Source organism: Natrix helvetica (assembly GCF_964273705.1).
Source record: "Natrix helvetica genome assembly, chromosome: 8".
In the NCBI taxonomy this organism is placed as follows: Eukaryota; Metazoa; Chordata; class Lepidosauria; order Squamata; family Natricidae; genus Natrix; species Natrix helvetica.
Window position 1 is genome coordinate 20,003,266 of NC_138559.1, and position 27,352 is coordinate 20,030,617.

Below are 27,352 nucleotides of genomic sequence, written 5' to 3' on the forward strand. Positions count from 1 at the left end.
GAGGGATGGCTACATCTCAATTCCTGGAATCTCTTCCAAGAGGTGATGATTGCTTGTATCAAGAACGCAAGAATGCTCAGTCTGGCTCTTCGCCTAGAGAAATGACAGCTTGTGCCAGAAAAATTCTGGGCTGCAGAAAACTCTAACATTGATCTAGGTCAGATTGCAATCCCAAACTTGTGAGTCTCCTACGCCAGTATCACCCTTTCTGCTAAGCACAGAAAGCTTAGGGAAGGAAAATCATATTTTTCTAAAAATTCATTTTCCTGGCTAAGAAAGCTTGTTGATGATTTGCCGTAAAGTTGACCAGTTGCTATGAAAATAACATGTAAATGTAAAGGTTCCCCTCGCACATATGTGCTAGTCGTTCCTGACTCTAGGGGGAGGTCTTCATCTCCATTTCAAAGCCAAAGAGCCAGCGCTGTCTGAAGATGTCTCCGTGGTCATGTGGCTGGTATTGCTAAATGCTGAAGGTGCACTATTACCTTCCCACCAAAGGTGGTTCCTATTTTTCTACTTTCATTTTACGTGCTTCTCAACTGCTAGGTTGGCAGAAACTGGGACAAGTAACGGGAGCTCACTCTGTTACGCGGTGTTAGGGATTTGAACCGCCGAACTGTTGATCTTTCTGATTAACAAGCTCAGCGTCTTAGCCACTAGTACAAATCTATGCTAGGAAATCAAAGGCCATTCATGTATCAGTCGCATGTTAGGGAGAGGAACATTCATGGAGATCCATTGCCTATCAATTGCTCCACTGTAACTGAACTGAGGTACCTGAGCCCAATTTTCAAATTGGTTATCACATCTGTAACTTTGCGCATAAATGTCATTTTACATATTTCCTTCTAACTCATTGAAGAACCTTGGTGGTGCAGTGGTTAGAGTGTAGTACTGCAGGCTATTTCTGCTGACTGCGGGCTGATTGCAATTTGGCAGTTCGAGTTTCACCAGGCTCAAGGTGGACTCAGCCTTCCATCCTTCCGAGGTGGGTGAAATGAGGACCCCGATTGTTGGGGGCAAGAGGCTGACTCTGTAAAACTGCTTAGAGAGGGCTGTGAAAGCACTATGAATAAGTCTAAGGGCTATTGCTCCCTGTGGCACCAGGCGGAAGAAAATTATGGTAATACCATCTCTGACACATCCCTCGTGATGACTTTTCATATTTGATGCACTTTTGGAGTTTCAGGATAGCAGTTCCGTAAAATTCTGGATGACCACAAGATTGCACTGAACAGTTCATAAAACGTTCTCTTCCTCCACATTTTTGAGGTTCAGATCTGATAGACCTGCAATACATCTTCTCGAGATGACAATGACCAGAAGTCAATGCCTTTGTCTCAGTCGCTTGTTTCCTTTAAACAAGAGATTTTGGAGAAGGACTGCCACTATGTTCTCCCCAGTGGTGGGTTCTGGATCCCCATGCAACTGGTACAGTGCAACGGGGCTGGGCGTCCACCACATGAACATGTGCAGCATGCGCACACATGCGCTCAGTGTTACTGCCCATGAAACTCCAGCTGCTTGGTGGAGTGTCACGCAAGTGCTGTATGCTCCATGCACATGTGCAGAAAGTCCGAACTGCTCAAATACAGATAAGGAGCGCTGGCGGACAGGTGGACCATCCGGAGCACCATACCCAAACAGTACCCGGTGCTCCCAGCAGGCACCGGTACGCCCATACTGGGGCACACTGGTTGTATCCCACCACTGTTTCTCCCCCATTTTATAGAGTCCTTGGATGTTGCTTTCCCCAAGCTGACTTTGGTCTTGCAGATGTGACATCGTCAAGTCACAACACCGGGTCTCTCAAGAACTTCCTGGAGCTCCATGGCTCTCTCTACCAGCCCATGTCTGGTAAAAAAAAGAAATCCCTCAATATTTCTAGCAGCTTTGCCCTTGCATTTTTCCCTGTGGCATTCGTCTTCCGCTGAAGCTTGAAGAGGAGAAAAAGTTGAGCCTGGATGCTGCAGCCAGGACTTTGTTGCAACAAGCAGTTGTCAGTTCAACTGAAAGGAACTGCCTGGCAGAATACCCCATTGTGGCTTTAATACAGGACTTGTTTCTTTGCAAAGTGTGGGCTGGAGGATGAAAGGGACAGGAGGTGTGGGGGGGGAGGGCGGGGGGAAGAGGAACACTGGAAAGTTTCTGTTGGATGCTGTTCAGAAGCCTTCGCCCAGCAGGCGAAACCCTGGGTTGAAAGAAAACAGAGCAGGCAGTGGAAAGTGCTGACTCTGAAAGCAACGTTGGCATCTTCCACCAGCCCTCCAGCCCACCAGTTGTTGGAGTCACCTGCAGCTGCAGAAGAAGTCAGGCTCGGTTCCACTAGGCAGCCCCTGATTTTGGCCCTTTCCAAAGTTGACATGCAGCGAGTAGCCGGTTTCTGACCTGGTAAAAGAGCTTTTGATTGCAAGAGAAATAAACACAAGCCTGTCTGTCTGCTGTGTCTCTCTGGACTAGACTAAAGCAGCCATGTGCTTCCATTGCTGTGCTCCCGCTGACATTCTGAAGCTGTCTAGGGCAGATACTGATCTGAGACTTTTAATTTGAAGAGGCCATCATTTAGGTGAGGGGTGTCAAGCTTGATTTCATTGAGGGCCACATCAGGGTTGTGTTTGACCTCAGCGGTGGGTGGGCGTGGTCAGGGTGGGCATGGCCAGCTCAACGTCACTCGTGTTGGGGGTTGCCAATGGCAGCCAGAACACTCTGCCAATGAAAACGGGTTCCCGAGCTCCATTTTTGCTTGTGACGGCCTTCTGCAACCCTCGCAAGCTCCATTTTTGCTGGCAGAGGCACTGTGGGTCAGTCCTTTGCTGTTTCCAAGGTTTCCAAGATCTAAGCACCCCTGGGGCCTTGATTTTGATACCCCTGATTTAGGCAATCGGTCTATGGAGATTCTCAGTCATCCAGGTCATGGTTATCCCAAATGTTCTTTCCCCCACCCCCAAAAGGCAAATAGACTTTCTGTGTTTTTCTTTGAAGTTGTTTCATTTCTCATCCAAGAAGCTTCATCCATTCTGGCTAGAACCAATGAAGCCTCTTGGCTGTGAAGTGAAATGTCTTCAAGGAAAAACAAAGAAAGCCCAGTTGCCTTTTGGGGAAAAAAAACCCCCACCCTTGAGAAATTTAGGAAATCCTTTTTGACATTCGGTCTAGATTCTCAAGTCAATTTCATTTAAATCGTTGAATTGCTCAGGAAAATGGAGCCAGGCTTTCGAAGCATAAAGGTTGTTCAGAATTATTCAGAAGGGATCAAAAGAGATTGAGCAGTATGCAGTTCTCCAATCCTTCGATTCAATTGTTTTCCTGTCTAAGTAATGCATCCAGGAGCCCGCCAGGTGGGTGAGCTAGATAAAGCTGGTCCAAACTTAACCTGATGTTTCCATCGTGTAACTGCAAGGAGCCAAGATGAGGAGTAAACACAAACCAGATCCTAGACTATCTTCATTGGCCCTGGAGCTTCAGAAGTGGCTGCTGAAAAGCTGGTTATCCTTTGCTATCTTATCAGGTGTAGCTGTCATGTCCAAACTCCTTGAAGGAGTTGGGATATGTGTGAGGAGTCTGTTAACAAGCCAAAGGAGAGATAATCCTTGGATTCTCATGTCTAGAGATTCCCAAACAACATTCTCACAGGGTAGTAAGACCCACAGCTCAGCCAGAATTCCTGCTCGTTATGATTTTGCAAGATCACTTTGTTCCTCTGATTAGCAAGGAGAACAGAATAATTCACATTCTTTTCTTAATGCCTTGATTAATCTTAGGACCAAATCATGATTTCTATCACTTCTAACAAGACCAAACCATATACATATCCCAATACAATTACAGTAGTGGCCAAAATTGGGGAAATCTTTTGGGAAAAGTGTATTTTTGAAAACTAGCTAATAACACCACTTTTTTGGGGGGAGGGAGTAGTACCATAAAATTATATATCAATGGAAAGATAATTTAATCAAGAATGTAATGCAATAACTTTTAGGAAGGATTTGCTATTAGAGTAGCAGTTATAAAGAAGAAAAGTGAAATGAGGTATACAAAAATTATCACCATAGAAAAAAACGAGATATACAAAAATTATATCACTAATACTTAGTTGGGTAACCTTTAGCATGAATTATGGCCTTACAACATCTTTCCATGGAGTGAACCAAGTCTTTTAGTTCTGTAGCTGTTATAATGTGAAACCAAGATTGAATGATTGCTTCTATTAAACTGGGTTTTATTGCTGGGTCGCTTCTGACTAAGTTGTTGGCTCTATAGATTTTCAATTGGGTTAAGATCTGGGCTTTTCCCAGGCTGTTCCAGTCTACTGAATATGATTATTTTGAAACTCCAAAAGAAAGTAGTGTTATTAGCCATCAAGCTTCAAAAATACACTTTTCCCAAAAGGTTTCCACAATTTTGGCCACTACTGTAGTTTGATTTTTGTTGTTTTTGTGTGTGTGCAGGAGATTAGTGTGGCTGTTTGGAGAAGTAATTTCCTAGATACAGAATCGATGGATCTGCTAGTTATCTAGATCAAGGTCAGGAATTTTTCCTTAGATATCCTGGATATGCACCTTTTGCATCATTCCTAGAGGGCCAACCTAACTAAACGATATTTCGGTTCCCTGGGAGAAAAAGAGGTTTTTGAGACAGGAGGCTAATATTTTAATCCAAAGTTTTTCTTGTGGACTGAGAAAAAAAAAAGGACTCCAACCTAAAGATCTAAAAATTAGTATATATTTTGCATGACGGCATGTTGCAATTCTACTTCTACCCCCTTTCATTTTAATTTATTCTCAGAACGTCTGGAAAGAGTTTTAAATAGGTATATTGAAGCCCAGGAAGCTGTTATGTTTTTTGTCCATGTAGCAGTTAGACCAACATTGATTGGGAGACCTCTGCAGAGGTTCAGACAGAAGCTAATTATTTTTTATTTAGTTAGTTTGTCGAACACATACAAGATAACAGGTAGGATGGTGCACTTATGCAGGCCCCCTTTACGGACCTCTTAGGAATGGGGTGAGGTCCACGGTAGACAATTTAAGGTTAGAGCTGTGGAGGTTTGACAATGTAACAAAGGAGTCAGGTAGAGCATTCTAGGCATTGACCACTCTGTTGCTGAAGTTGTAATTTCTGCAATCAAGTTTGGAGCGGTTTATCTTGAGTTTGTATCTATTGTTTGGCCCTGTATTATTGAGGTTGAAGCTGAAGTAGTCGTTGACAGGTAGGACGTTGTAGCAGATAATTTTGTGTGCTATGCTTAAATCAGACCATAGGCAGCATAGTTCCAGGTTGTCCAAAGTCAACATTTCGAGCCTGGTGTCATAGGGAATTCTATTGTGAATAGTGGTGTATTCTTCTTGTGAAATACCTCTCGACCTGTTCAATTGTACTAATGTCCAATATAGAGTGTGGATTCCAGGCAGACTTCTGGAATCTAGTAAAGTAAATTTGGGGTGCAGAATAGGTATTTATCATGAGCTCCCATCCCTCCCTCCTCGAATACTATATTGTGGCCTCCAATCAAACTAAGAAAGTCAGTTTGGTCTAGTGGTTAAGACACTAGGTTAGAAATAATCAGATATTGACTTTTAGTCCCGCCTTAGGCATTAAAGCAGGCTGGGTGATTTGGGGCCAATCACCTGAAAAGTACGAGTTCTTGTCCCACCTTAGGCATGAAAAGCAAATGGGTGACCAATCACCAGGTGACTGAGAGTTCTAGTTCTAGTCTCGCTTTAGGAATAAAATGGAATGACTTAGGATTAGTCATTTTGTGGCCTACAAGTGGCCAGTGGAGCTGGTTCCAGACTCTGACAGCGAGGAGGTTGAGTAGGAACATGGGCCAGTCCTGGAGTCTGGAGAAAGCTCTGATGAGTGCTCTGCATTGGAGGCAGAGAGGGAGCCAGGGCCATCAGACAGTTATCAGCTGCCTTCTGAGTCGGATATCAGTGGGGTAGAAGAACAGCTGGAGCCTGTTCCCAATGTGCTGCCAGAAGGGAACAGCTAAGGAACAAGGGCCGACTCGGGAGTAAAGGCACAAGTGGACTCACCTCACCTCACCTCACAGGATTGTTGTTATGGGGGGGGGGAATACAAGAAGGATAATGTGTTGAATCTGTTCACTGCCTTGAATTATTAATGAAAATAATAAAGACAGGAGATAAATAAAGAAATACCTGCATAGACAAAAGTAAACAAGGCATGTCTTTGCAATATTTTAATTTTGAATACAATCAGAAATAAGGCTACAGTATATAAAAACTCTCCAGAAGAATGATGTGCCAGCATCAGCAATCAAAACAAAATCTCTTCCACTCCCTATTAAAGTCTTCAGTGTGGGAGAGGTTGCAATTTTGAATTTCTTTAAAAAACACAGATAACGCTACATCTCTAAGCTACCTCAGTTGAGTTTGGTTTTCTTTCATTTCAATTTTTTTTTCTCTCCTAAAAGCACCTGCTTTTTCTCCTTTATAAACAACAAAACAAAAACATTTTGCTTTTAAGGCATTTTTTTTCCCGTCACTTCTATAAAATATAAATTATATGAAAATACAAGTCGGAAAATAGCTGAAGAGCATAATATAACAATCTTTTTCTTCTTTTCCTAAACTTATCAGCTTAAAAAAAAAAACAGATATAAAACAAAGACAAAAAAAAAAAGGAACACAATATTTTTTTTTTAAAAAAAAAGAAAAGTTCACTGAGGCAGTTAATTCCTGGAGATATTTCTGTCATAATAGATATGCATACATCAAGCATCATTTACTTCCGACATCTTTGGAACGGTGACGCTACTTCATTCCATCTATAGAGACCCCATCTGAAAAAAATCAACTGGCAGTTCTGCAATAACTGTAATCTATGCTAAATTGGGTTTTTTGCACAACTGTTTCACACATTCTGTGGTTAAGCAGACACCCTTCTTGTTGTTTTAAAAGTAAGCCAAACATGTAATGTGTGAATGAGGCCTAAACCCCTTTTGACTGAGAGCTGTCAATTGTCAATTACCATTAACTTTACACCTTCCTTCCTTATCTCGTTCACAGAGCTAAGTGAAGTATCTCTGCTAGCGCAAGGAGAACACACACATTTCCCCCCCAAAAATATGACACTGCCTGTCTGTCACTGCAATTGAAAGGTAGATGGCAGAAAGTTAGGTACAAACACTGATAAGGGAGGAGCACATGCAGCATAGTTCGCTCTCCATTGCCCTTTCAAGATCCCTGAGAATATATATCTGTTGTGAACACTGGACAGATTGAATCGGATTTTGAATCAGATTCAAAATGTTGGGAAGATCGCCAGAAAGTTGTAGGTGCAAATTCTTTTTCCAGTCAACACTAAGGAGACCAAGCAACATGAACCAAGAGTTGAGGAATGGCCGTTCAAAATGGATGCTGGGAGAATCAATAGCTCCAAACCATAAAGCCCAGAAGCCAACGGCAAAACCAGCTTTGCAAACAAGGTAACAGAGTGGTTTGTGAGCTACACAATCCAAACTTATTTTTATCTTGATGAAGTTACCCAAATCTAAATTACACCAATGAACACCTAAATCCTTACTGCTTCTAAAAGACAACCCATGTAGGAAGATATCTCAGTGGACAGATATCATCTCCAAGTCTGCTGTTTGTTACCTTTTAATTGGAAACACTCAACTTTCTGGAATATTTGGTGCCCTCTATTTAGGAATGATGACTCAGCTCTAATTAACAGCCACTGACTTTCCTGTTAAACTCTCCATCACAGATACTAGGCAAATAATTGAATAAAAAAGTACAAGTCTGTTTTCTTTATCTTTAACGAATGTGTAGAGTTTGAAAGAATATAAAGCAGGGCTATCAGAAGGTTAAAAACCAACCAGTTCTAAACCATAAAGATTTCCCCAAATATACTTAAGTAGAGATGTGCTGCTTCATGTCAAAATCACAAGTATTTGCCGATGCTTAATCCACAAAGGTATAAACCCTACAGTATAAAAATAGTCTTATCTTCAGTTGGTCCAAACCAGCCTTCCTGATCCAATGTGTTAAACTCCTACAGATTTCTACACAATGGAAGACACAACTTGGAAAAAGCTACTGTGAATTCATGTCCTAAAGCTTCAGTATTATATACATTTTCCCTGGCCAAATTTCCTTTGAAGTTGGCAAGGTTTACTCCTGAATCAACAAAGGATTATACTGTAGGAATACTAAGAAGTATCACTATAACTTTTCTTTCATTTTTCCTTATAAATACCTGACTGAAAATAAAAAAATGGAAACATATCTCCGGAAAATATTTTTGACCATTGTATATTTTTCTGCCATTAATATTACTCCCAGATATTTGTTGTGAGTATCCAGGTTTTTGCACAATGCATTCAGAACTCTGAAATAAACTTAACATTTCAACTCTAGTTGTTAAATTTTCTAAAATGCTTTAGTCTGTGTATGGTGTTGGAAGTGTAATTACTGGAACTACAACTAATTTTTTTTGTATTGGATATGGCTAATGGATGGAATTTTGAAACTTAAAATTTCAGTATAGCTGGGTCTATCGGCCTGGAAAAGATTGCTTCTGTTATATGATTCTTTTTATGCATAGTTCAAAGGATAAAGCCATTTGAATAGCATGTCAAATGAATTTGCTGTTCTAAATCTATTTTTTAAAAAAACACAATGAAATTACCCCCAAAACAGTCAGATTTCTCATATTCATTGTCTATTTTCAGAGACTGACAATGATAATTCTGTGATACAGTGACTTCACTTACAATACAAGTTGTTTTCCTTACACTAATATTTTAGAGTCTAGTCTTTATCTCTTGGTTTAGGGCTAAATCCCCCAAATACCATAGTTCAGGGGTCTCCAACCTTGGCAACTTTAAGACTTGTGGACTTCAATTCCAGGAATTCCTCAGCCAGATTTGCTTTGCTGAGGAATTCTGGGAGTTGAAGTCTACAATTCTTAAAGTTGCTAAGGTTGGAGACCCTTGCCATAGATGACAACAAGGAAATAAAATATGTCAGGTTTTAGGAATACCATTCTTTTCCACATCCACTAATCCTTCTTCTTTCTCATTTTCTACTCATATCCTCATTTCACTCCACTGGAATCAAATCTAACTGAGCCCTTGGTCCAGATTTCCTTTCTTTCGTTGCAAGAATAACCACTATCAGTATTCCTGGCTCAAAATCTTCTTTCCATATCTTCCCCAGAAATTCCAAGCTTATCTTCCTCTAAACCATACCAAGAATGTTCAGCCCGTCCTAAGTTTATGGACGTTATTCCACTGTTCACAACCTAGCTATCTACACAGACTTTGGATACTTGAGGTAATCAATACCAGAAGATCGAGAGTGGTAGAATTATCAGGATTTTGTTTTTTGTTTTGAGCATTTGCAGATCTGGATAGATCTACTGAAAGTTAACAATATTCTCAACATTAGCAATTCTGTAACAGGCAGTTAGAGACATAATAGAAGAGGCAGTCCAGATAGACCTTATAAAGGTAAAGGTTCCCCTCGCACATATGTGCTAGTTGTTTCTGACTCTAGGGGGTGGTGCTCATCTCCGTTTCAAAGCCGAAGAGCCAGTGCTGTCCCAAGATGTCTCCTTGGCTGGCATGACTAAATGCCGAAGGCGCAGGGAATGCTGTTACCTTCCCACCAAAGGTGGTTCCTATTTTTCTACTTGCATTTTTACGTGCTTTAGAACTGCTAGGTTGGCAGAAGAGGGGACAAGTAACGGTAGCTCACTACATTACCCAGCACTAGGGATTCAAACCGCTGAACTGCCGACTTTTCTGATCAACAAGCTCAGCATCTTAGCCACTGAGCCACCGTGTTGCTCTAAGATAGACCTTATACCGTGCTATAAAAGTGATCCAAGCCTAGCGAAAAGGTATCAGGAAATGCAAGCTAATCTATCACTGCTAATTTTCCTAACTCCACTTCACATCCTCTCCACTGGTAATCTTTGAGATGGAGTGAAAATACATTCAGGAATGTTGATGAGTGACAGTCCTTAAGGAAGCTGCAAAAGCCTTTATTATGGTACATTCATGGCTTCAAACAGCCTCACTTTATGATTGCCTGGTTGACCTAAAATCATATCAGAAAGTAGGCCTGTGCAGGCCAGTTGTGCTTTGTTTGAACAAGGTTCTTTGTGTCGTGGAGGCCACACAATTCTCTTAAGCTTGGAGGTCATCCTTTTGGGGGGCATTTTGGGTTGTTTTGAAACTTTTAGTCAGCAGTTCATTGAACTAGAAGAGGTTCCTACACCTCACACAGATATCTCCAGAACCCTCTTCCAGCTGCTAGAATCTTTTGCAAAGACTCAACACATTTGCCAAAAGAAGCAACATGTCTGTTTTATTTGACTTCTATTTTTTGGTCTTTTAATGACCCCTAATCCCTTACATTGGGGTGGGGTTGGGACAACTGAATGGAGCTGATTGTTTACTGGCTGGATGCCCTTCCTGTCGCCAATGTAGAGCTCACAGCAGATAATTACTCATTGTGCTTTGATTTGACTTCTATGAAAAGGTGAAATATACTGCTGCAGGAAATCAACTCTGAAAGGATATTTTGCATGAATCTTCACTGCAGCAAAGTCTATTCCCAGCTCCACAGGTAGTCCTCAACTTATAACCATAATTGGGATCAACGCAAGGCAATGTTAAGTGAGCTGCATCCAATTTGATGACCTTTTTGCAATGGTTATTAAGTAAATCATTCCAGTTGAAGTGAAACACGTGGTCATTAAGCAAATCCAGCTTTCCCCATTGATTTTACTTCTTGGAAGCCAGCTGGGAAAGTTGCCAATGGTGGTCACATGAGACTGGGATGCTGCAACTGTTGTAAATATATGACGCTAGCCAAGTGCTTGAAGTTTGATCATGACCTTGTAGATGCTGCAATGGTCATAAGTACAAGGATCAGTCATTAGTCACACTTTCAGTGCTGTTGTAACTTCAAACAGTCGCTAAATGAATGGTTACAAGCCAAGGACTACCTGTATTAGAAAGCTTTTATCTGTGATGGAAAATCTGCCACCCTCCCCATCGGTTGAATTCCAACTGTCAGCATTGCTAAGGAATGTGGCTGCTTGGGATGTAATTGGACTTGCCTACAAGTTTCACTTCCTCATTCTATAGCTCAGAGATGCATGGCCTGTTTCAGACTGAAGGACACACTTTGTGGCAAGTTAGAAAGGGCTGCCCCAAGAAGAGAAGGTCAATCTATTCTCCAAAGCACCTGAAGGCAGAACAAGAAACAACAGATGGAAACTAATAAAAGAGAGAAGCAACCTAGAATGAAGGAGAAATTTCCTGAAAGTGAGAACAATTAAAAAGCAGAACAGCTTGCCTCCAGAAATTGTAAATGCTCCAACACTGGAAGTTTTTAAGACAATTGGACAATCATTTCTCTGGAATGGTATAAGATCTCTTGCTTAAGCAGGGGGAAGGATCAGAAGAACTCCAAGGTCCCTTCCAACTCTGTTATTCTGTTAAATTGTGTGCAAGGAGCCTGTTGTAAGAAAACGATAGTACCAGCATCAAGAAACAGATGGTATCAATTGAAAAACTAAAATTTATTTCATGTGGAATTTTAATTAAAATTAATTTAAATACTTATAAGACAATGGCTCTTTTGTTCAACCCTTTCTGTCACATCTTATTCAATCCCTTCTGTCATATTAAACATAAATAAATGTAGTCCCAACTTTGGAGGTGCTCTAAAGGCCATGTTCAAGGTTTGGGGGACAAACTGTGATACTTGGCACCCAGGTTGTGCCTCGCTGCTACAAAAGCTTTATTTTGAAGGGATCTAACTGCTCTTCACTGATTATGGAAAAGCTAAATAGAGTCAGTCCCATCCAGGACTTTGACGGGCGAACCTCTGGAACAGCCCGAGCTGTAGGCTAGTCTGAAAAGCTGAAAACACCCACACAACGGCACAAATCCTGGGGGGAAAAGCAAACCACTTTCATATTGCTGCCAAGAAAACGATGTGAATTTGTTCATGAACTCGCTTGAGACTCAAAATAAACTGAAAACAGACTACCTTTTGATCGTAACAGGTAGCAATGCCTTTGAAAAAACAGATTGAATCTGGTCTAGCAGGGACAGTTCAATTAGAGGAAATGGTCTTCCTAAAAGATAGTGAATTTGTTTCTTTTTCTTAAATTTATTACCTCCTAATTTTTGCACCTTGCCCTACAGATTACATAGCAGGGTCTCAGACCTGCTCTATGTCAAATTCCCCTAACATTTCAAGCAACTCAAAGTTGTCCCACTTTCAATTTTGCATGACTGAAATGATTCATTTCTATTACAGTTTTGGGTGGGTTTTGGGGGGAATGGGGGGGGGGAGTCAAGATCATATCACTGTTCTCCGGTTTGCAAATGTTGGCTCTCCACGTTTGTTTTTTTGAAGAGTATTTCGTGCCTTATATTTCATCGGTGTACAACACAAATGTTTCATGTGACCCAAAAGCTGTGAGGCTGATAACAGCCATTGGTCCCACAAAGCACGTATACAGATGTAGCCATGGCTGCACTCAGGGGAGTGAAGACTTAGACTCCAGACCCTCTAGAAATATAAGGATTTCCCCCCCTTGATTTTAGTTTTTGTAAAGGCTTTTCCGATTGCCTTACAAATGAGTCAAGAGTTATATTTTTAAATCAGCAGATGATTCGAGACAGGGCAGAAAGAAGGTATACAAATTCATAGAATATCTTCATATTCTATGATCCCCAATGGCCGTAAAATATTTCCTAATACACAGTGAAGAAAGAAAAAGAAATTAATCCACTGAACTTCAACCTGCCCTCCTCTTGAAAGATATTCAAAGCAAACAAACTGCAAAAGCTATCAGGAAAAGGTCATCTACGAATAGCATCTTTTCAAATATTTTAAAGATGCATTTAAAAATGTGGGTTGTTTTTCTTTTTGTGATAGTAGATATTTAGGACTTGGGTATTTGAGGGGATAACAATTAGCTTTTGCATTCTTTTCTTGTATCCAAATCAGGATGATGGAACTGTAGAGTTGGAACCTATCTTAAACTGCACCTAACACCAAGCCTGATTATTTTTGGACAACACAGTATGAAGAAAATGAGCATATATATTGTAACTTGGGAACATGCTTGGTGGCCCTGATTTATTTTACATCCTTTCAATGAAAACAAAAGTATCTGTCAAATTAGATAAGACCCCTAACATCTTCCATATCTACTCTTAATTCTCACCCTTATGCGTGTAGACACATTGATCAGAAGTCAGGATCCCTAGAGATTACTGAATCTTTTCTTATAAAATACTTGCAGATCATTGTAGAAGATGGTTGACTCTAATTTGATTCTAATTGTAAACCTGATCCAAGTCAGCAATTCAGCTTGATTCAGAGAATCACGCTGGATGGGGTTTCCCAACAAGGCCCTAATGAAACATTCATAGCAACCGATAGCTGTGAAAAGAAGCAGAAACAAGCCGTAACAGATGGACAATTGAATTGCCCCCACAACAAGAGAATCAACCATCCTACTTTTCAAACAATGGCATAATTGTAGAAAGAGAGCCATGTTAGTTTATGATAGGCAAAAATGAGACAGAGTGGGTAGCATTTTTTCTAGACGGACACCATAAAAAGCATAAATCTTTGAATAAAATCTATTAGTCTGAAAAGATGCTACCTGATCAGTGGAATAAGACTGTTCTTTAAGGTATCCTAGATAAGCATGTATTCATAACATGCAGACAAAAATCTAAATAAAATCTCAGTATGAAACGGACTTGATTGAAAAAGGCACAAGCAGAGGCACAGATCTATTGACATAAGAGAATAAAGTGCAGGAAATCTAGCATTCAAGCAAAACATCCATTCATCTAGAGCAGTGTTTCTCAAACTTGGCGACTTTAAGTCCTGTGGACTTCAACTCCCAGAATCCCCCAGCCAGCATAGCTGGCTGGGGAATTCTGGGAGTTGAAGTCCACAGGACTTAAAGTCGCCAAGTTTGAGAAACACTGCTCTAGAGTTCCCCATTCTTAGCCTACACTTGTATCTTGGTTTTCTACTGGTCTATTCCATCTGCTCATTTCTAGGGGAATTCTATGTAGACATATTTCATTTTTTCCTCAATGGTGATAAAAATTCGCAGCTGGCAAAACAAACAAACACATTTTTTTTTTTTGCAATACTGAAACCATTTTTTAGAGCTTAAGACTATTTTAAAAAAAATACTGGCACAAAATTTAATAAAATACAATTTTCTTTTAAACATTTTCTTTAAAAAAAGAGGTGGGTTTTTTGGTTTCCCCGCCCCCCCCCCCAACAAACAGAAGAACAGAGACCTGTCTTATGAAATGTAAAAATTATCTGAGATCACAGTACTTGATTATTCAGATATATTTTTCCTGTAGAACAGGACGGTTTGCCACTTAAGACTGTTCTCCATCAGTTAAAGACAGCGCTGTCTTACAAACACACCAATTGTCAGTTTTTAAAACCAGAAGAAAGGGGATGATATGAATTCATTAAATAGATGTAACAAAATGGCGGTCGTTTTCCTGACTTCTAAAATCCCAGCTGCAAATACAACTCCAAGAAGATTGTAAATTGGAAACTTCATTTTTCCTCCTCCCAGCCAACCTATATCACAGTTTCATTCAAAAGCTTAACATCCTACCCCTTCTTAATGAAAAATTATGCTATTTTTTCCTTTCTTTTCTTTTCTTTTTTTTTTCTTAAGGAAAATAAGGATTGTGGGGTAAGAAAGGAATAAAAGTCCTTATGTTCTGCAGATGGTTCGATTTTGGTAAAATGGATCCCTTCACTCGTCAGCATCTGGCTTCACATCCAACATGGCATGGAGCTCTTCCGGAGTGTAACCCAACAAACTTTGAAGATCACACACGAAACGGTACACGTAGCGTTTCCCTGCGGTCTTGTGGATGATGTTCTTGTCGTAGTAGTAGCGCAATCCACGGCTCAGCTTCTCGTAGTTCATTTTTGGCTTGTTTTTCCTCTTGCCCCATCTCCTTGCCACCTGCAGAATGGGAACCATTAAAATGTAGTTCATGACATTGCCAGGCACTACAGAAATCAGGAGATCCAGCCGTTCAAACGAGTGTTTAAAATTATTGCATGCTTAAGCTCTCTATAGGAATCTGAACTACTAGCGGTCAATGGAAACCAACAGAAGTTAAGAATAAAAAGGAATTCAAGGTACATCGGAGTTAGATTCCTTGTGGGCAGCGAAGGGACCCATGACTGATGACACTTTTTACCCCTCCCTCTGACTCAACCTGGTCATCCCCTACAAAAATTCCTTAATAGAAATTAAGATCTTGACACCAGAAAAATTACCGGAGGAATGATTGGTGAAGATGGAACCAGCAGAGGTTGCAAAATTAACTTGTTTGCATAGAGAACGTTCAACAATTGCATTTTATTAAGGTTTGGAAACCCTTTATGGGCTTTTTTTTTGCTAAAAAGCGAGCCAAAAATTAATTTGTGATTTATGGGTTTGATGATTAGAAATCTTATGTTATCTCAGTACTTGATTGCTTCAAAACTCTCAAATTTGGTACTCAATACATTTGGACATGAAAATGTTGTCCCAGTACTTGGCCGTTGTTTAGTATTCAACACGATGCTATAGGAAGAGGGGGAAAGGTGTGGGAAACAGACAGGAAATCAGCCATGCTGGGAAGGTCACTACAAAAGGAGGGGGACCGCTGCAGAGGGCGGATAGGAAGTTGGTCATGCTGAGAAGGCCACTGACGTAGGAAAAAGGACCGACAGAAAGTGTTTCCTGGCTGAAACAAAGGGTCATATGGTAAGTTACATGGCTTGTTTGAGATTCTTCCTTTTCATTACCCATCATACCTCTCAGAACCAATTAATGCCGAGTACCAAGGTACCACTGTATGATGTAACCTTTGAGAGGGAGGGTAAAATATAAGGGTATTTATAACTACTGTCAAAAAGATTGCTTTATTATTTATTTATTTCTTCTCTCTCTCTCTCTCTCTCTCTCTCTCTCTCTCTCTCTCTCTCTCTCTCTCTCTCCATCCTGTCCCTTTCCTTTCCCTTTTCCCCTTTTCCTTTCATTTTCTTCCTTTCATTTCATTTTCTTCCTTTCCTTTCCCTTCCTTTCCTCCTATCCTATCCCATCCTATCTTATCTTATCCCATGCTCCTCATTATGTTTCTTCTTAAACATTTGCACTGTTTTTAATTGAAACGTATTCAATTAAAAATTTGACTCAGGGCTTTCACATGTACAGTCCAGATTAACATTATACTTACCTCATCAGGATCAGAAAGTTTAAATTCCCAGCCATCACCTGTCCAGCTAATAAATGACTGGCAGGACTTGTCTGTCAGAAGTTCCAGCAAGAATTGCCATAACTGAATAGGTCCACTACCTAAGATGACAGAGGAATAGGGAGAAAAACAAATAAATATCCTAGAAATGAAACCTGTAAATGAAATGCTGTCCCCAGGAACCAATTAGAAACGAGGAAACCACATTCAGGTTAGAGCTGTTTCACTGTTTATTTATTTAGCATGTATTTTACTCTCCTTCCCTGAAATCAAACTGGTGAAGTGAATGCAAAAGTTATTATTAAAATCCAAGAATAACACTGCAATAAATTAGAATAAGTTAGCATTCAAGCATGCTCTGAACTGGTAGGCAGAAAGGGGGAGAAAACATTGACACAAGAAAGGCCTTGGTAAAGTTATATCTTCATTAGAAGCCTGAAAGGCAGGAGCAGGGGTGGGATTCTACTGCTTCAGACCGGTTTGGGCGAACCGGTAGCTCCAACGATCAGCTGTGAGAGAGCCAATTCGCTCCGATGATCAGATGGGCCAACCTGACCGTCCACGCTATTTTCCTATCTTTATCTTCTCAGCTGATTCGTACAGCAGAGCAGATTGCCACGCAAATCAGCTGTGTTACTCCTCCGAAGAAACCAGGAAGTGAAGATTTCCTCAAACGGTGCACACACACGCAAATCGCCCGATCCCTGAACTGGTTGCTAAACCGGGAGGATCCCACCACTGGACAGGATGAGAGATGCTATGGCTATGCTTATCTTCAAAAGGGTTCCTTGTGTCATCAGATATCCAAGTAAAGAGGTTCTCTGAAGCTCCTTGGAGATCTGCTCTGGCCTTCATGACTTGGGATCAGGTTATCTGAGGGACCATTTTCTTCCAGTCCTTTCTACATGTCCAATCTGGTCCAGCCAGATGGGCATCTGGTTCCCATCAACCAAGGAATGTCAGGTGGCAAGGACCAGGAGATGCCCTTTCTTGCCATAACTCTTGCCTCTGGAACAACTTCACTCCTGAGATTAGAATGACCCAGAACCTGATGGCCTTTCAGAAGGTCTTAAAAACCTGGCTATGTGACCAGGCCTGAGAACCCAAGTGTGTGAAAATCCCAGCTTCCTAGATATGATGAAACTGACAGATTACAGTATTTGTAATGTGGTCTGCTGTTTGTCTTTAATTTACTTTTTGTGTCCTGTTTTAATTGTTTTTTTTATATATGATTGCTCATCACCCAGAGTCATGGGTTTGAGATGAGTGGCTGCACAAATTGAATCAATCAACCAAGCAAACATCAATAGCAGAACCTATTCTTTCTTTTTAATTTAATTTATATATTTTCTCTTTATATACAATAAGTGCCTAGAGAAGAGCGTACTGTCTAAATCAGTTTGCTTCCATAGTAATGCTTTTTATGTTCCTAATTTCTACCTCTACTATCCAACCATTGATAGAACTAGTCACAAGTTTGAAAATACTCTGTGTCTTCTTTTTCTTTTATCTTCAGTGCTAATCTATCTAATCTGCACAATCTATTTTTTTTTAAATTATATCTTCTTCTATAGGTGTTTCCACATTTTTCCAATATTGTGCAAATGCAATTCTTGCTGCTGTCAAATATTATTAGTAATATTAAATATACATTCCCTTTATCATATTTCTCTGTTATTATGTCTAGCAAAAATAGTTCATATAATCTTTTCAGCTGTTTTAACATTTTTTCTAACCACATATGCATGTTTCATCTAAATATTTGGGGTTTGTTTGTTTGTTTTTGCTTTTGGGCACATCCACCACATGTGATAATATGTGCCCAGTACTTGATTACATTTCCAACATTTGGTGAACATCTTTTTAAATATTTTTGCTAACCTTGCTGGTAATAGCAGAACCTATTCTGACAGTTGAGGAGACTGTCTACATCTCTCATAAGAAAGTCCAAATTCTGACAAGTTCCCTTGTCCTAACTTGTCTCACAGCTAAAAGCTCACTTATTTTAACTCAGCTACAGTGGATTCATGAGAGCTGGAATTGCAGCTGCTGAATAGGAAAATCAATGGGATGTTTGTATGCCAGTTTAGAGTTTACGTCTTAGTTACCTAGACAGGATTTTGGCATCGGTTGCCAAGGGAGGAGCAGCTGTTCCCTCCCACCTGCCAAAAGACTTTTGACCACAACCTGACCTCCATCAGGCTCCTGCCTCCGCGTCTTGCCTGCTGCCTCCCCCCCTGACCTTGACTTTTTGTTCCTGGCTGTGTTTACCAAGAAGTGATAAAAAGGAGGCAGGTATGAAAATTACTGGCCTCCTTCCAAGGCATGTTGATGCAGGAACAAACTGCACAATCTCACTGAGTTAACAGGGGGCGGGGGGAAAAACCAAACAAACTTGGAGCAATTGGTGGCTATTAATATAAGGAGAGGCAGCCCTGATATTGTGGGTGGATGGAACAGGGAAATTCGAACGTGGGTGGAGGGAAACAAATCTCCCTATTAAATCACTTGGTGCTTTAATAGTTCCCTTCTTCTTGGGAAAAAAAGTCAGATTAGGCTCCAAGCAAGGAAAGTCCGGCAGGAGATACAATTTGTTTGTAGACTTTTTTTCATCTTCTTCACCTTCAATTTTGAAGAGGTTTTTTCAGTGCCATTTTGAACTTTCTTCAGTGCCATTTTGGGTGATGCTAACAAAGATACTACTGACTCCATCCTAAATAGTTAGCCTGTTTACACAACAGGCTAACAAACAGTTTGCTAAAAGAACTCACAATGGGTTACATTTAAACAGCACACTAAACCATGCTTTACAAATCACAGCAGTGGAGTTCATGCTAAATCAAAACCAAGAAATGCCTTAATGGTAGGGTTGCGGTGGCTCAGTGGCTAAGACGCTGAGCTTGTCGATCAGAAGGTTGGCGGTTTGGTGGTTCGAATCCCCAGCACTGCGTAACAGAGTGAGCTTCCCTTACTTGTCCCAGCTTCTGCCAACCTAGCAGTTTGAAAGCACATAAAAAATGCAAGAAGAAAAATAGGAACCACCTTTGGTGGGAAGGTAACAGCGTTCCATGCGCCATTGGCGTTTAATCACGCCAGCCACATGATCACGGAATTGTCATCAGACAGCGCTGGCTCTTCAGCTTAGAAATGGAGATGAGCATCTCCCCCTAGAGTTGGGAACGACTAGCATGTATGTGCGAGGGGAACCTTTACCTTTACTTTATGCAGCCCAGGATCACGTTCTATAAAATGGATGGCTGTGTAACTATGAGCAGTAAATTAAATAAATAAATACACTCAATTTGATTAGTTGTTGATTACAGGGAATTTGCCTTTTGGATGTTTTCTCCTTATTTCCAGGTTGAATCTCTCCTTGATCAATTTCCATCCACTATTCCTTGCCTGGCCTTCGGGTGCTTTGGAAAACAGCTTGACCCCTTCCTCCCTGTGGCAGCCAGTCAAGTATTGGAAGACTGCTATCATGTCTCCCCTGGTCCTTCTCTTCACTAGACTAGCCATGCCCAGTTCCTGCAACCATCTTCATATGTTTTAGCCTTCAGTTCCCTAATCATCCTGGTTGCTCTTCTCTGTACTTTTCCCAGAGTCTCATCTTAACATAGAGATCTATGACTCTCTTGAAAGCTAATTTTGGTCCGATTTGAATTGCAGCATAATTAAATATAGGTACTCCCATATTTTGAATGAGTTTCCCCTCCTGGCCCTTTACAAAAGCTGAGCTACTACTTTTGGCAGGCTGTGGGGCCAACCCAGGCTTTAGAGGGGAAGTGCAAGCTGCTCACCTCTCCTTTAAATAGTCTTTCAGCAATAATTAGAGTAGATCTGACATTTAAAACTCTTTCTTTTATACAACAGTGGTTTCCTCTCTAGGTTGTCAGATGTGATGCACTGTTTCATTATTTTTCTGGTCAACTCAATCATGCCTTTTCAATTTCAGTTTCCTTCTGCTGTGTTTATCGATGTTTGGTGAAGCTGCTGCCCAAAAAGTATGTATCTTACTAGTGTATAAATATTTCCAGCTGGAGTACTGGAGAACTCATTTGTTAAATTTATAGACATAGATCAAAAGAAGGAATGCTGAGAAATTCACAGACATTGAGGTAGCACAATAGTATCTGACTTTTCATTCTCCTACATGGCTTAGATGGAAATTATGCTGTATACGCATCTTGAATCTATGCTTCTACATCATATGATAGAACATACTTGATATGTTCTACATCAAAAATGTCATCAAAAAAGCACAACAAAGAATTTTTCTTTCTGCGCCAACTCAGAAAGCTCAAACTGCCCAAAGAGCTGCTGATTTAGTTCTATGAGAGGAATTATTCAGTCAGTCATCTACACCTCCATAACTGTCTGGTTTGGCAAACATCAGACTTCAACGGGTCATTAGAACTGCAGAAAAAAACAGTTGCTACCAACCTGCCTTCCATCGAGAACCTGTGTACTGTATACAACCTGTATACTGCACGAGACAAAAAGAGGACTGTGAAAATACAGACCCCTCGCATCCTGGACATAAATTGTTTCAACTTCTACCCTCAAAATGACGCTACAGGACACTGCACACCAGAACAACTAGACACAAGGACAGTTTTTTTCCCCGAATGCCATCACTCTGCTTAACAACTAATTCCCACAACACTGTCAATAATTTACTAAGAATGCATTACTATTATTTATCTATACCTTCCTAGTATCTATCTCTCCTCACTTATGACTATAACCATGTTGCTTGTATCTTTCAATTTATATTGTTTTTATTTGTTTCCTAGTACAATTTGATAGCTTATTAGTAACTTTGACTATCACTAAGTGTTGTATCTTTTTATTCGTGATGAATATATTTTATTATCTTATGTACACTGAGAGCATATGCACCAAAGACAAATTCCTTGTGTGTCCAATCACACTTGGCCAATAAAGAATTCTATTCTATACAGCATCTTAACAAATTAAGAAGAGGGGGAAGGATGAGAAATAACACGGGGAGGAAAACTACATAGTCAGAAACTAAGAAATGGAGCAACTAAGAATGTGTGAGAATGCAAAGATCATCTTGTCTAATGTCAAGCAGGAGAGACCAGGTCCACATATGAAGGTCCAATTAAACTGATTTATTGCTACTCATTCCTATGCAGAACAATCTTCTCAACTAATGGTTAGCAATTGCTTGGTGATAGATAAGGGTCAACAGGAGTTCAAGGGAGTTGGACTTAGCTCGCTTGTAGCTACGTATGTAGGAAATCTAGGCTGGTTCCTCTTTTAACTCCATCTCCAAATTCTGCCACTCCTTTTCCTACACCCAGAGTTTCCTTAGCTCTGGCAACATAAATAGTGATAATTTTCTGGAGTACACCTTGCCAAGCCTAGCGGAACCAGTTTCTACATGCTCCAGCAAAGTATGAATTCTGTCTCCAAAGAGACAGAATTTGATAGAACTCTCTGCTCCTTCAACTGTCTCAAAGAGACAGAATTTGATAAAACTCTCTGTTCCTTCAACATCACTGCCAGATGAACCTAGAACAGAGCGAAACTCTGATAGGATTATTGGACTTTAAATAGGACCACATCTGTCTCCTGCTCTACAGAAAATAAACTCCCCCCAAAAGCACATGATGTACACAAACTGGAGGACATCACAGATCCAAAGAGGAAGGGGGACAGAACGTACACATCACTGCATGAACAAGAATCACCCTGGGATTTCTTTTTAAAAAGTTAGTTTTGGATTCTTTTTTGTGATTTTAAAGCAAGAGGACTATCGAGGAAAATGTAGACATTGCGACCCAAATGTTAGGAGCAAGGTTTAAAACTGGCGTGTGATTCCATCAATTGGATGCCAGAAATTATTGAATCTACCTGAATTATGGCTATTTGACCTCTGCTTAAATATCTACTGTCTACCATGGGACACGGTGGCTCAGGGGGTAAGATGCTGAGCTTGTCAATCAGAAAGGTCGGCAGTTCAGCAGTTCGAATCCCTAGTGCCACATAATGGAGTGAGCTCCCGATACTTGTCCCAGCTTCTGCCAATCTAGCAGTTTGAAAATACAAAAAAATGCAAGTAGAAAAATAGGGGCCACTTTGGTGAGAACTTAACAGCATTCTATGTGCCTTCGGCATTTAGTCATGCCAGCCACATGACCACAGAGACATCTTCGGACAGTGCTGGCTCTTTGGCTTTGAAATGGAGATGAGCACTGCCCCCTAGAGTCAGGAATAACTAGCACAAATGTGCAAGGGGAATCTTTACCTTCATCTTTTACCTAACCATTAGAGGTCAAAGACATTCTTGTTGTGTTTAGACTTTATTTAAACGACTCCCACTGAAGTTGAAATTTATTAAGGGTTCTCATTGTTTATTAGCCAGACTAAACAAAGTATGGTATCCAAGATCTCCAAAGACCCCTCCTCTTGATTAATTTTTGTAGAGTCTGCAATGTACTTGCTAACTCAAAAGTGCCTTTGTTAGGCTTTATTTAGACATACAGATTCTATATATTATGAAACAGAGAAAATCATCTGATGTTGGCATTCTGGGCACAAATAACAATCTGCCTTTTGTGGCGTAACCTTTTGAAATTCAATTTTTTAAAAAAGACTCTTCTCAGCCCAAACGGAATCCACCAAGCCTGTTCAATTTGGGAATGGCTTGCAAGAAACCAACCCTTCCGCTCATCACAAGGAAGAAGACCGTTCCGAGTTTCTTTCCCCAGTGTCTGCTGACCTTTGTACTATAGAAAAAGGGTGGACTAAGAATAGAGCCAGTCAGAGGTGGCTCACATGCTAAATGCAATTCACAATGGATGCCCTTGTCTCCCCTTCATCGTGGTTCAAGAGCAGCCAATGGGGGATTGTTACACATTAAGAATCCTCTAGCATCACCATGAAAATATGATACGCCCAGTGGATTGTGAAGTGGTGACTACACTGGGAACCCTGTTTGAGGAAAGTCCCTTTGGGAATATATATATAGTCCAAAACATATATCTATCTTTGGTCAGACATTATATTGAACAAAGGCAGGGACGTGTGGTCAGGGGAGGCAGGGGAGGCTGAGCCTCACCTCTCGCATCATGAAAAAAAAAAAAAAAAGGGAAGAGGCGCTGAGGAGCCTTCTGCACACGTGGTCCGGGAATGGGACCACGTGTGCAGGAGGCTCCTCTAGCCTCAGCCTCCCTCCTGCACATGTGGTCCCATTCCCCACCTTCCTGAGTCAACATGAAGGGAACCACGGAGCATGAGCCGCGGTCCCATGAAGCGCACTCCGTGGTCCCCTTCATGTTGACTCAGGAGTCAGGAAGGCGGGGAATGGGACCACGTGTGCAGGAGGCTGAAGCTGCCTCAGCCTCCTGCACACATGGTCCCATTCCCCGCCTTCCTGAGTCAACATGAAGGGGACCGCGGCTCGTGCTGATGATGTCACCAGCCTCACCAGCCATAAACCTCACCGCACGTCACTGAACAAAGGTCACTGTAAAACTCTAGTTCCCTGTCCCAAATGTTCTTAGAAGTTACCTCTTTGACTAAAGGAAGACTATGCCATGCCTCTACTGCCTTCTTACTACAGAGGCCTTGCTGCATTGAGCTGTGGGCTCAGTGGAGTGCTAGGAAAACCTCCTTAAAGGTTAAAGCAGTTCAACCTTGGAACCAATGAGTAAAGGAGATGATGAGCTCCCCTTCACCGCATGTATTCAGGCAGAGACAGGAGAGTCATCTATCAGAGATTCTTTCTCCTGGGCTGAAGAGATTAGAGTCAATAACATAAACATCCCTTTGCTGTATGATGTTATGAATATAGTACTCCGGCTGGCTTTTGAGAAAAGGCAGTCATCTGCATACATACAGCTACTGAAGTCTTATATTCTGCTATTTTCTATCTGTAATCTGTCAGAGTCCTTCACAGTCAGGACAAGGAAGGAGGAGAGTGGGAGGAAGAAGAAGAAAAGGAGGAAAGGGGGAGGAAGAAGAAGAAAAGGAGGGGGAGGGGCAGGGACAGGAGGAGAAGGGAAAGGGGAAGAGGAAGGAGGAGAACAAGGAGGAGGAGGAGGGGGAGGAGGAGGAGGAGGAGGTGGTGGTGGTGGAAACTAATCAAGGACAGAAGCAATTTAGAACTGAGGAGAAATTTCCTGAATTAATCAGTGGAACAGCTTGTCTCCAGAAGTTGTGAATGCTCCAATACTGGAAGTCTTTAAGAAGATGTTGGATAACTATTTGTCTGAAGTGGTATAGGGTTTCCTGCCTAAGCAGGGGGTTGGACTAGAAGACCTCCAAGGTCCCTTCCAACTCTGCTATTCTATTTGAAGGAGGAGAAGAAGGAGGAGGAGGAAGAGGAGGAGGAGAGGAAGAAGAGGAAGAAGAGGAAGAAGAAGAAGAGAAAGAAGAAGAGAAGCAGCAGCAGCAGTTAGGGCACTAACAGCTTCTAATTCCATTGACTGTTTCCACACTTATTATGCAACCACTGTCTTCAGCTACTTTAGAAAAAAGATTTGTTAAATTGCATGGCTATGGTTTTATTTAGCTGTAACATGTCCTAGTGCTTCTGAAAGTGGTCATTTGCAAAGCAGAGCATTTTTATTGTTGTTGCTGGTTTTTTTTTTTTTTAAGAAAAAGGCGAGAGCAGCGCTTTTCCACATAACATGGCTTGTGGTTCCTATGTGACAAAATGCTAAAGAAGAGTATTCCACATGAAACTGTCAGCAAAAGGGAGATGAATGAAGGGATCTGAAGCAGCTGTGCAGAAACACGAGTGAGCAAATGATTAGCCTACCCAAACATACCTACATGTTAATAATTTATGGCCCATAAGCCACTGTCTGGAAAGAAAGGGAAAAAAAAACTCCCTTTAAAAATAGGCCAACGCTGATGGAGCCATCCAGTTTTAAGAAATCCCTTCTCATCTCAAATGAGTGGCTGTATACAGATAAATGCCCCTCTGAAATTTCCCATTCTTGTTTGGAAAATAACTTGGCTTTAATAAAATCCTATGGAAGTCTCATTGGGGAGAAGGAGGGGGGGCATAATGTAAAGTAACATCTAGAGCCGGGGTGTCAAATTCAAGGCCCTTCAAGGGTGCTTAATTTGGCCAGCATAGCCGCCCTGGAAACAACAAAGGACCGGCTTGCAGTGCCTCTGCAGGCAAAAACAGAGCCTTGGGATGCTGTCCATGTCCTTCTCGCCCACGTCCTGCCTCGGCTCCATTTTCAGCTGTGATGCAATGGCCTTTTCAGCCGCCATGGCCTCCTGCAGTCCTGTGCCAGTGAAAAGGGAGCCCAGAGAGGCCGTACATGTCCCGCCCACCGTCATCCTGCCTGGGCTCTGTTTTCAGCTGCAATGGCCTCCTGCAGTCCTGTGCCAGTGAAAAGGGAGCCCAGAGAGGCCGTACATGTCCCGCCCACCGTCATCCTGCCTGGGCTCTGTTTTCAGCTGCAATGGCCTCCTGCAGTCCTGTGCCAGTGAAAAGGGAGCCCAGAGAGGCCGTACATGTCCCGCCCACCGTCATCCTGCCTGGGCTCTGTTTTCAGCTGCAATGGCCTCCTGCAGTCCTGTGCCAGTGAAAATGGAGCCCAGAGAGGCCGTACATGTCCCGCCCACCGTCATCCTGCCTGGGCTCTGTTTTCAGCCGCCATGGCCTCCTGCAGTCCTGTGCCAGTGAAAAGGGAGCCCAGAGAGGCCGTACATGTCCCGCCCACCGTCATCCTGCCTGGGCTCTGTTTTCAGCCGCAATGGCCTCCTGCAGCCCTCTGCCAGTGAAAATAGAGCCCGGGGAAGCCGTATATGTCCCGCCCACCCACGTCCTGTCTGGGCTCTATTTTCAGCCATAATGGCCTCCTGCAGCCCTCTTCCAGCGAAAATGGAGCCCAGGGAGGCTGTGCATGTCCCACCTGCCCATGTCCTGCCTGGGCTCCGTTTTCAGCTGTGACGGTCTCCTGCAGCCCTCTGCCAGCAAAAACAGAGCCAGTGATGTCGAGGTGGCCATGCCCACCCTGGCCACGTCCACACCCCCCATCCCAAAGTTCAAACACAACCCTGATGCGGCTCTCGATGAAATTGAGTTCGACAATCCTGGTCTAGAGAGTACCTCTCAAGGATCTCCTAGGTCTAGAGCACCTACACATAGGCCCAACAGGAGTAGGCTTCCTTGCAACCTTGTAGTAAATTACTGCAAACTGGACAGAAGGGGAGTGAGAGAAGGGCACATCCCTCCCTTGGCGTTTGATTATAGTCATTATGAAAGTGAGGAAAAGTAAAGGGATGTGAAATAAAAAGATGACCCTAAAGATTAATACCATTACTTTCTTAAACATTTGTCTCTTTGAAGGTTTTTTTTCTTAAAAATCGCAACACTGGCCAACCATGAATGCCAACAGCTAATTTTGTTCTCATTTGCAAATGTCTAGCAGGTGTCACTAGAGTAACTGAACCAAAACTGATCTACTTGCTAGACTTCTCCAGCAGCCTAAAGACAATCTCATACTAGAACTTTTAAGAAGTACAATAGGCATGTGCAACATCTATCAATCCAAAAGTTTTTTGATTTCCCCTTGGATTATGCCATTCTAAATTAATTCAGTGGTTCCCCAAAAGTACAATCCGAACCAAAACTGACTTGTGATGTTCCAGATCTAACTTCCAGATTAGGCTGGTCTTTGTCAGAGCAGGTCTACCCCCCACCCCCCGCCACTTGGTCTAATATGCACTACATACAAAATCAACCTGGGTTCATTTGCTTTTGGCTCAGTGTGTTGCATTGACCCAGCCTCTGTATTTGTTCAATCAATTTTTGCAGTTTGATACATTGGTTGAACCCTGCCATTTATGATTCACTCCATAAATCTTGGTTGTGTAGTTGGCCAACCCAGGCCTTGCGTCTGGCAAGGATTCACACAAATGGCAGAGGTGGCCACTGCTGTTCCACAGCCTCCTGAACATTGTGTTGCAGCTGGGGTGAATTGCGAATTTGACCCTTACATATTTGTTGTGGATCTGGCAATCTGATCAATCAGTAATCCTGCTGGGGGT

General features: G+C 41.7%; 1 protein-coding gene and 1 long non-coding RNA gene across 4 annotated transcripts in view; both read right to left on the reverse strand.

Annotated features, from left to right (window-relative positions):
- Positions 1-6,187: 6,187 nt before the first annotated feature.
- LOC309396289 overlaps positions 6,188-27,352 on the reverse strand; it is a 394,508-nt gene continuing 373,343 nt past the window's right edge. Inside the window, exon 2 of the long non-coding RNA XR_014176083.1 lies at positions 6,188-9,521. This is a non-coding gene — a long non-coding RNA (uncharacterized lncRNA). The remainder of the gene's footprint in view (positions 9,522-27,352) is intronic.
- The window catches only part of ETS1 (ETS proto-oncogene 1, transcription factor), a 142,666-nt gene continuing 129,326 nt past the window's right edge, over positions 14,013-27,352 (reverse strand). For all 3 annotated transcript variants that reach the window (XM_081961296.1, XM_081961297.1, XM_081961298.1), the window contains 2 exons: positions 16,289-16,407; positions 14,013-15,024 (listed from right to left, as the gene is read on the reverse strand). In XM_081961296.1, the coding sequence (XP_081817422.1) occupies positions 14,809-15,024; positions 16,289-16,407 (335 nt within the window). In that variant the 3' untranslated portion in view covers positions 14,013-14,808. The remainder of the gene's footprint in view (positions 15,025-16,288; positions 16,408-27,352) is intronic.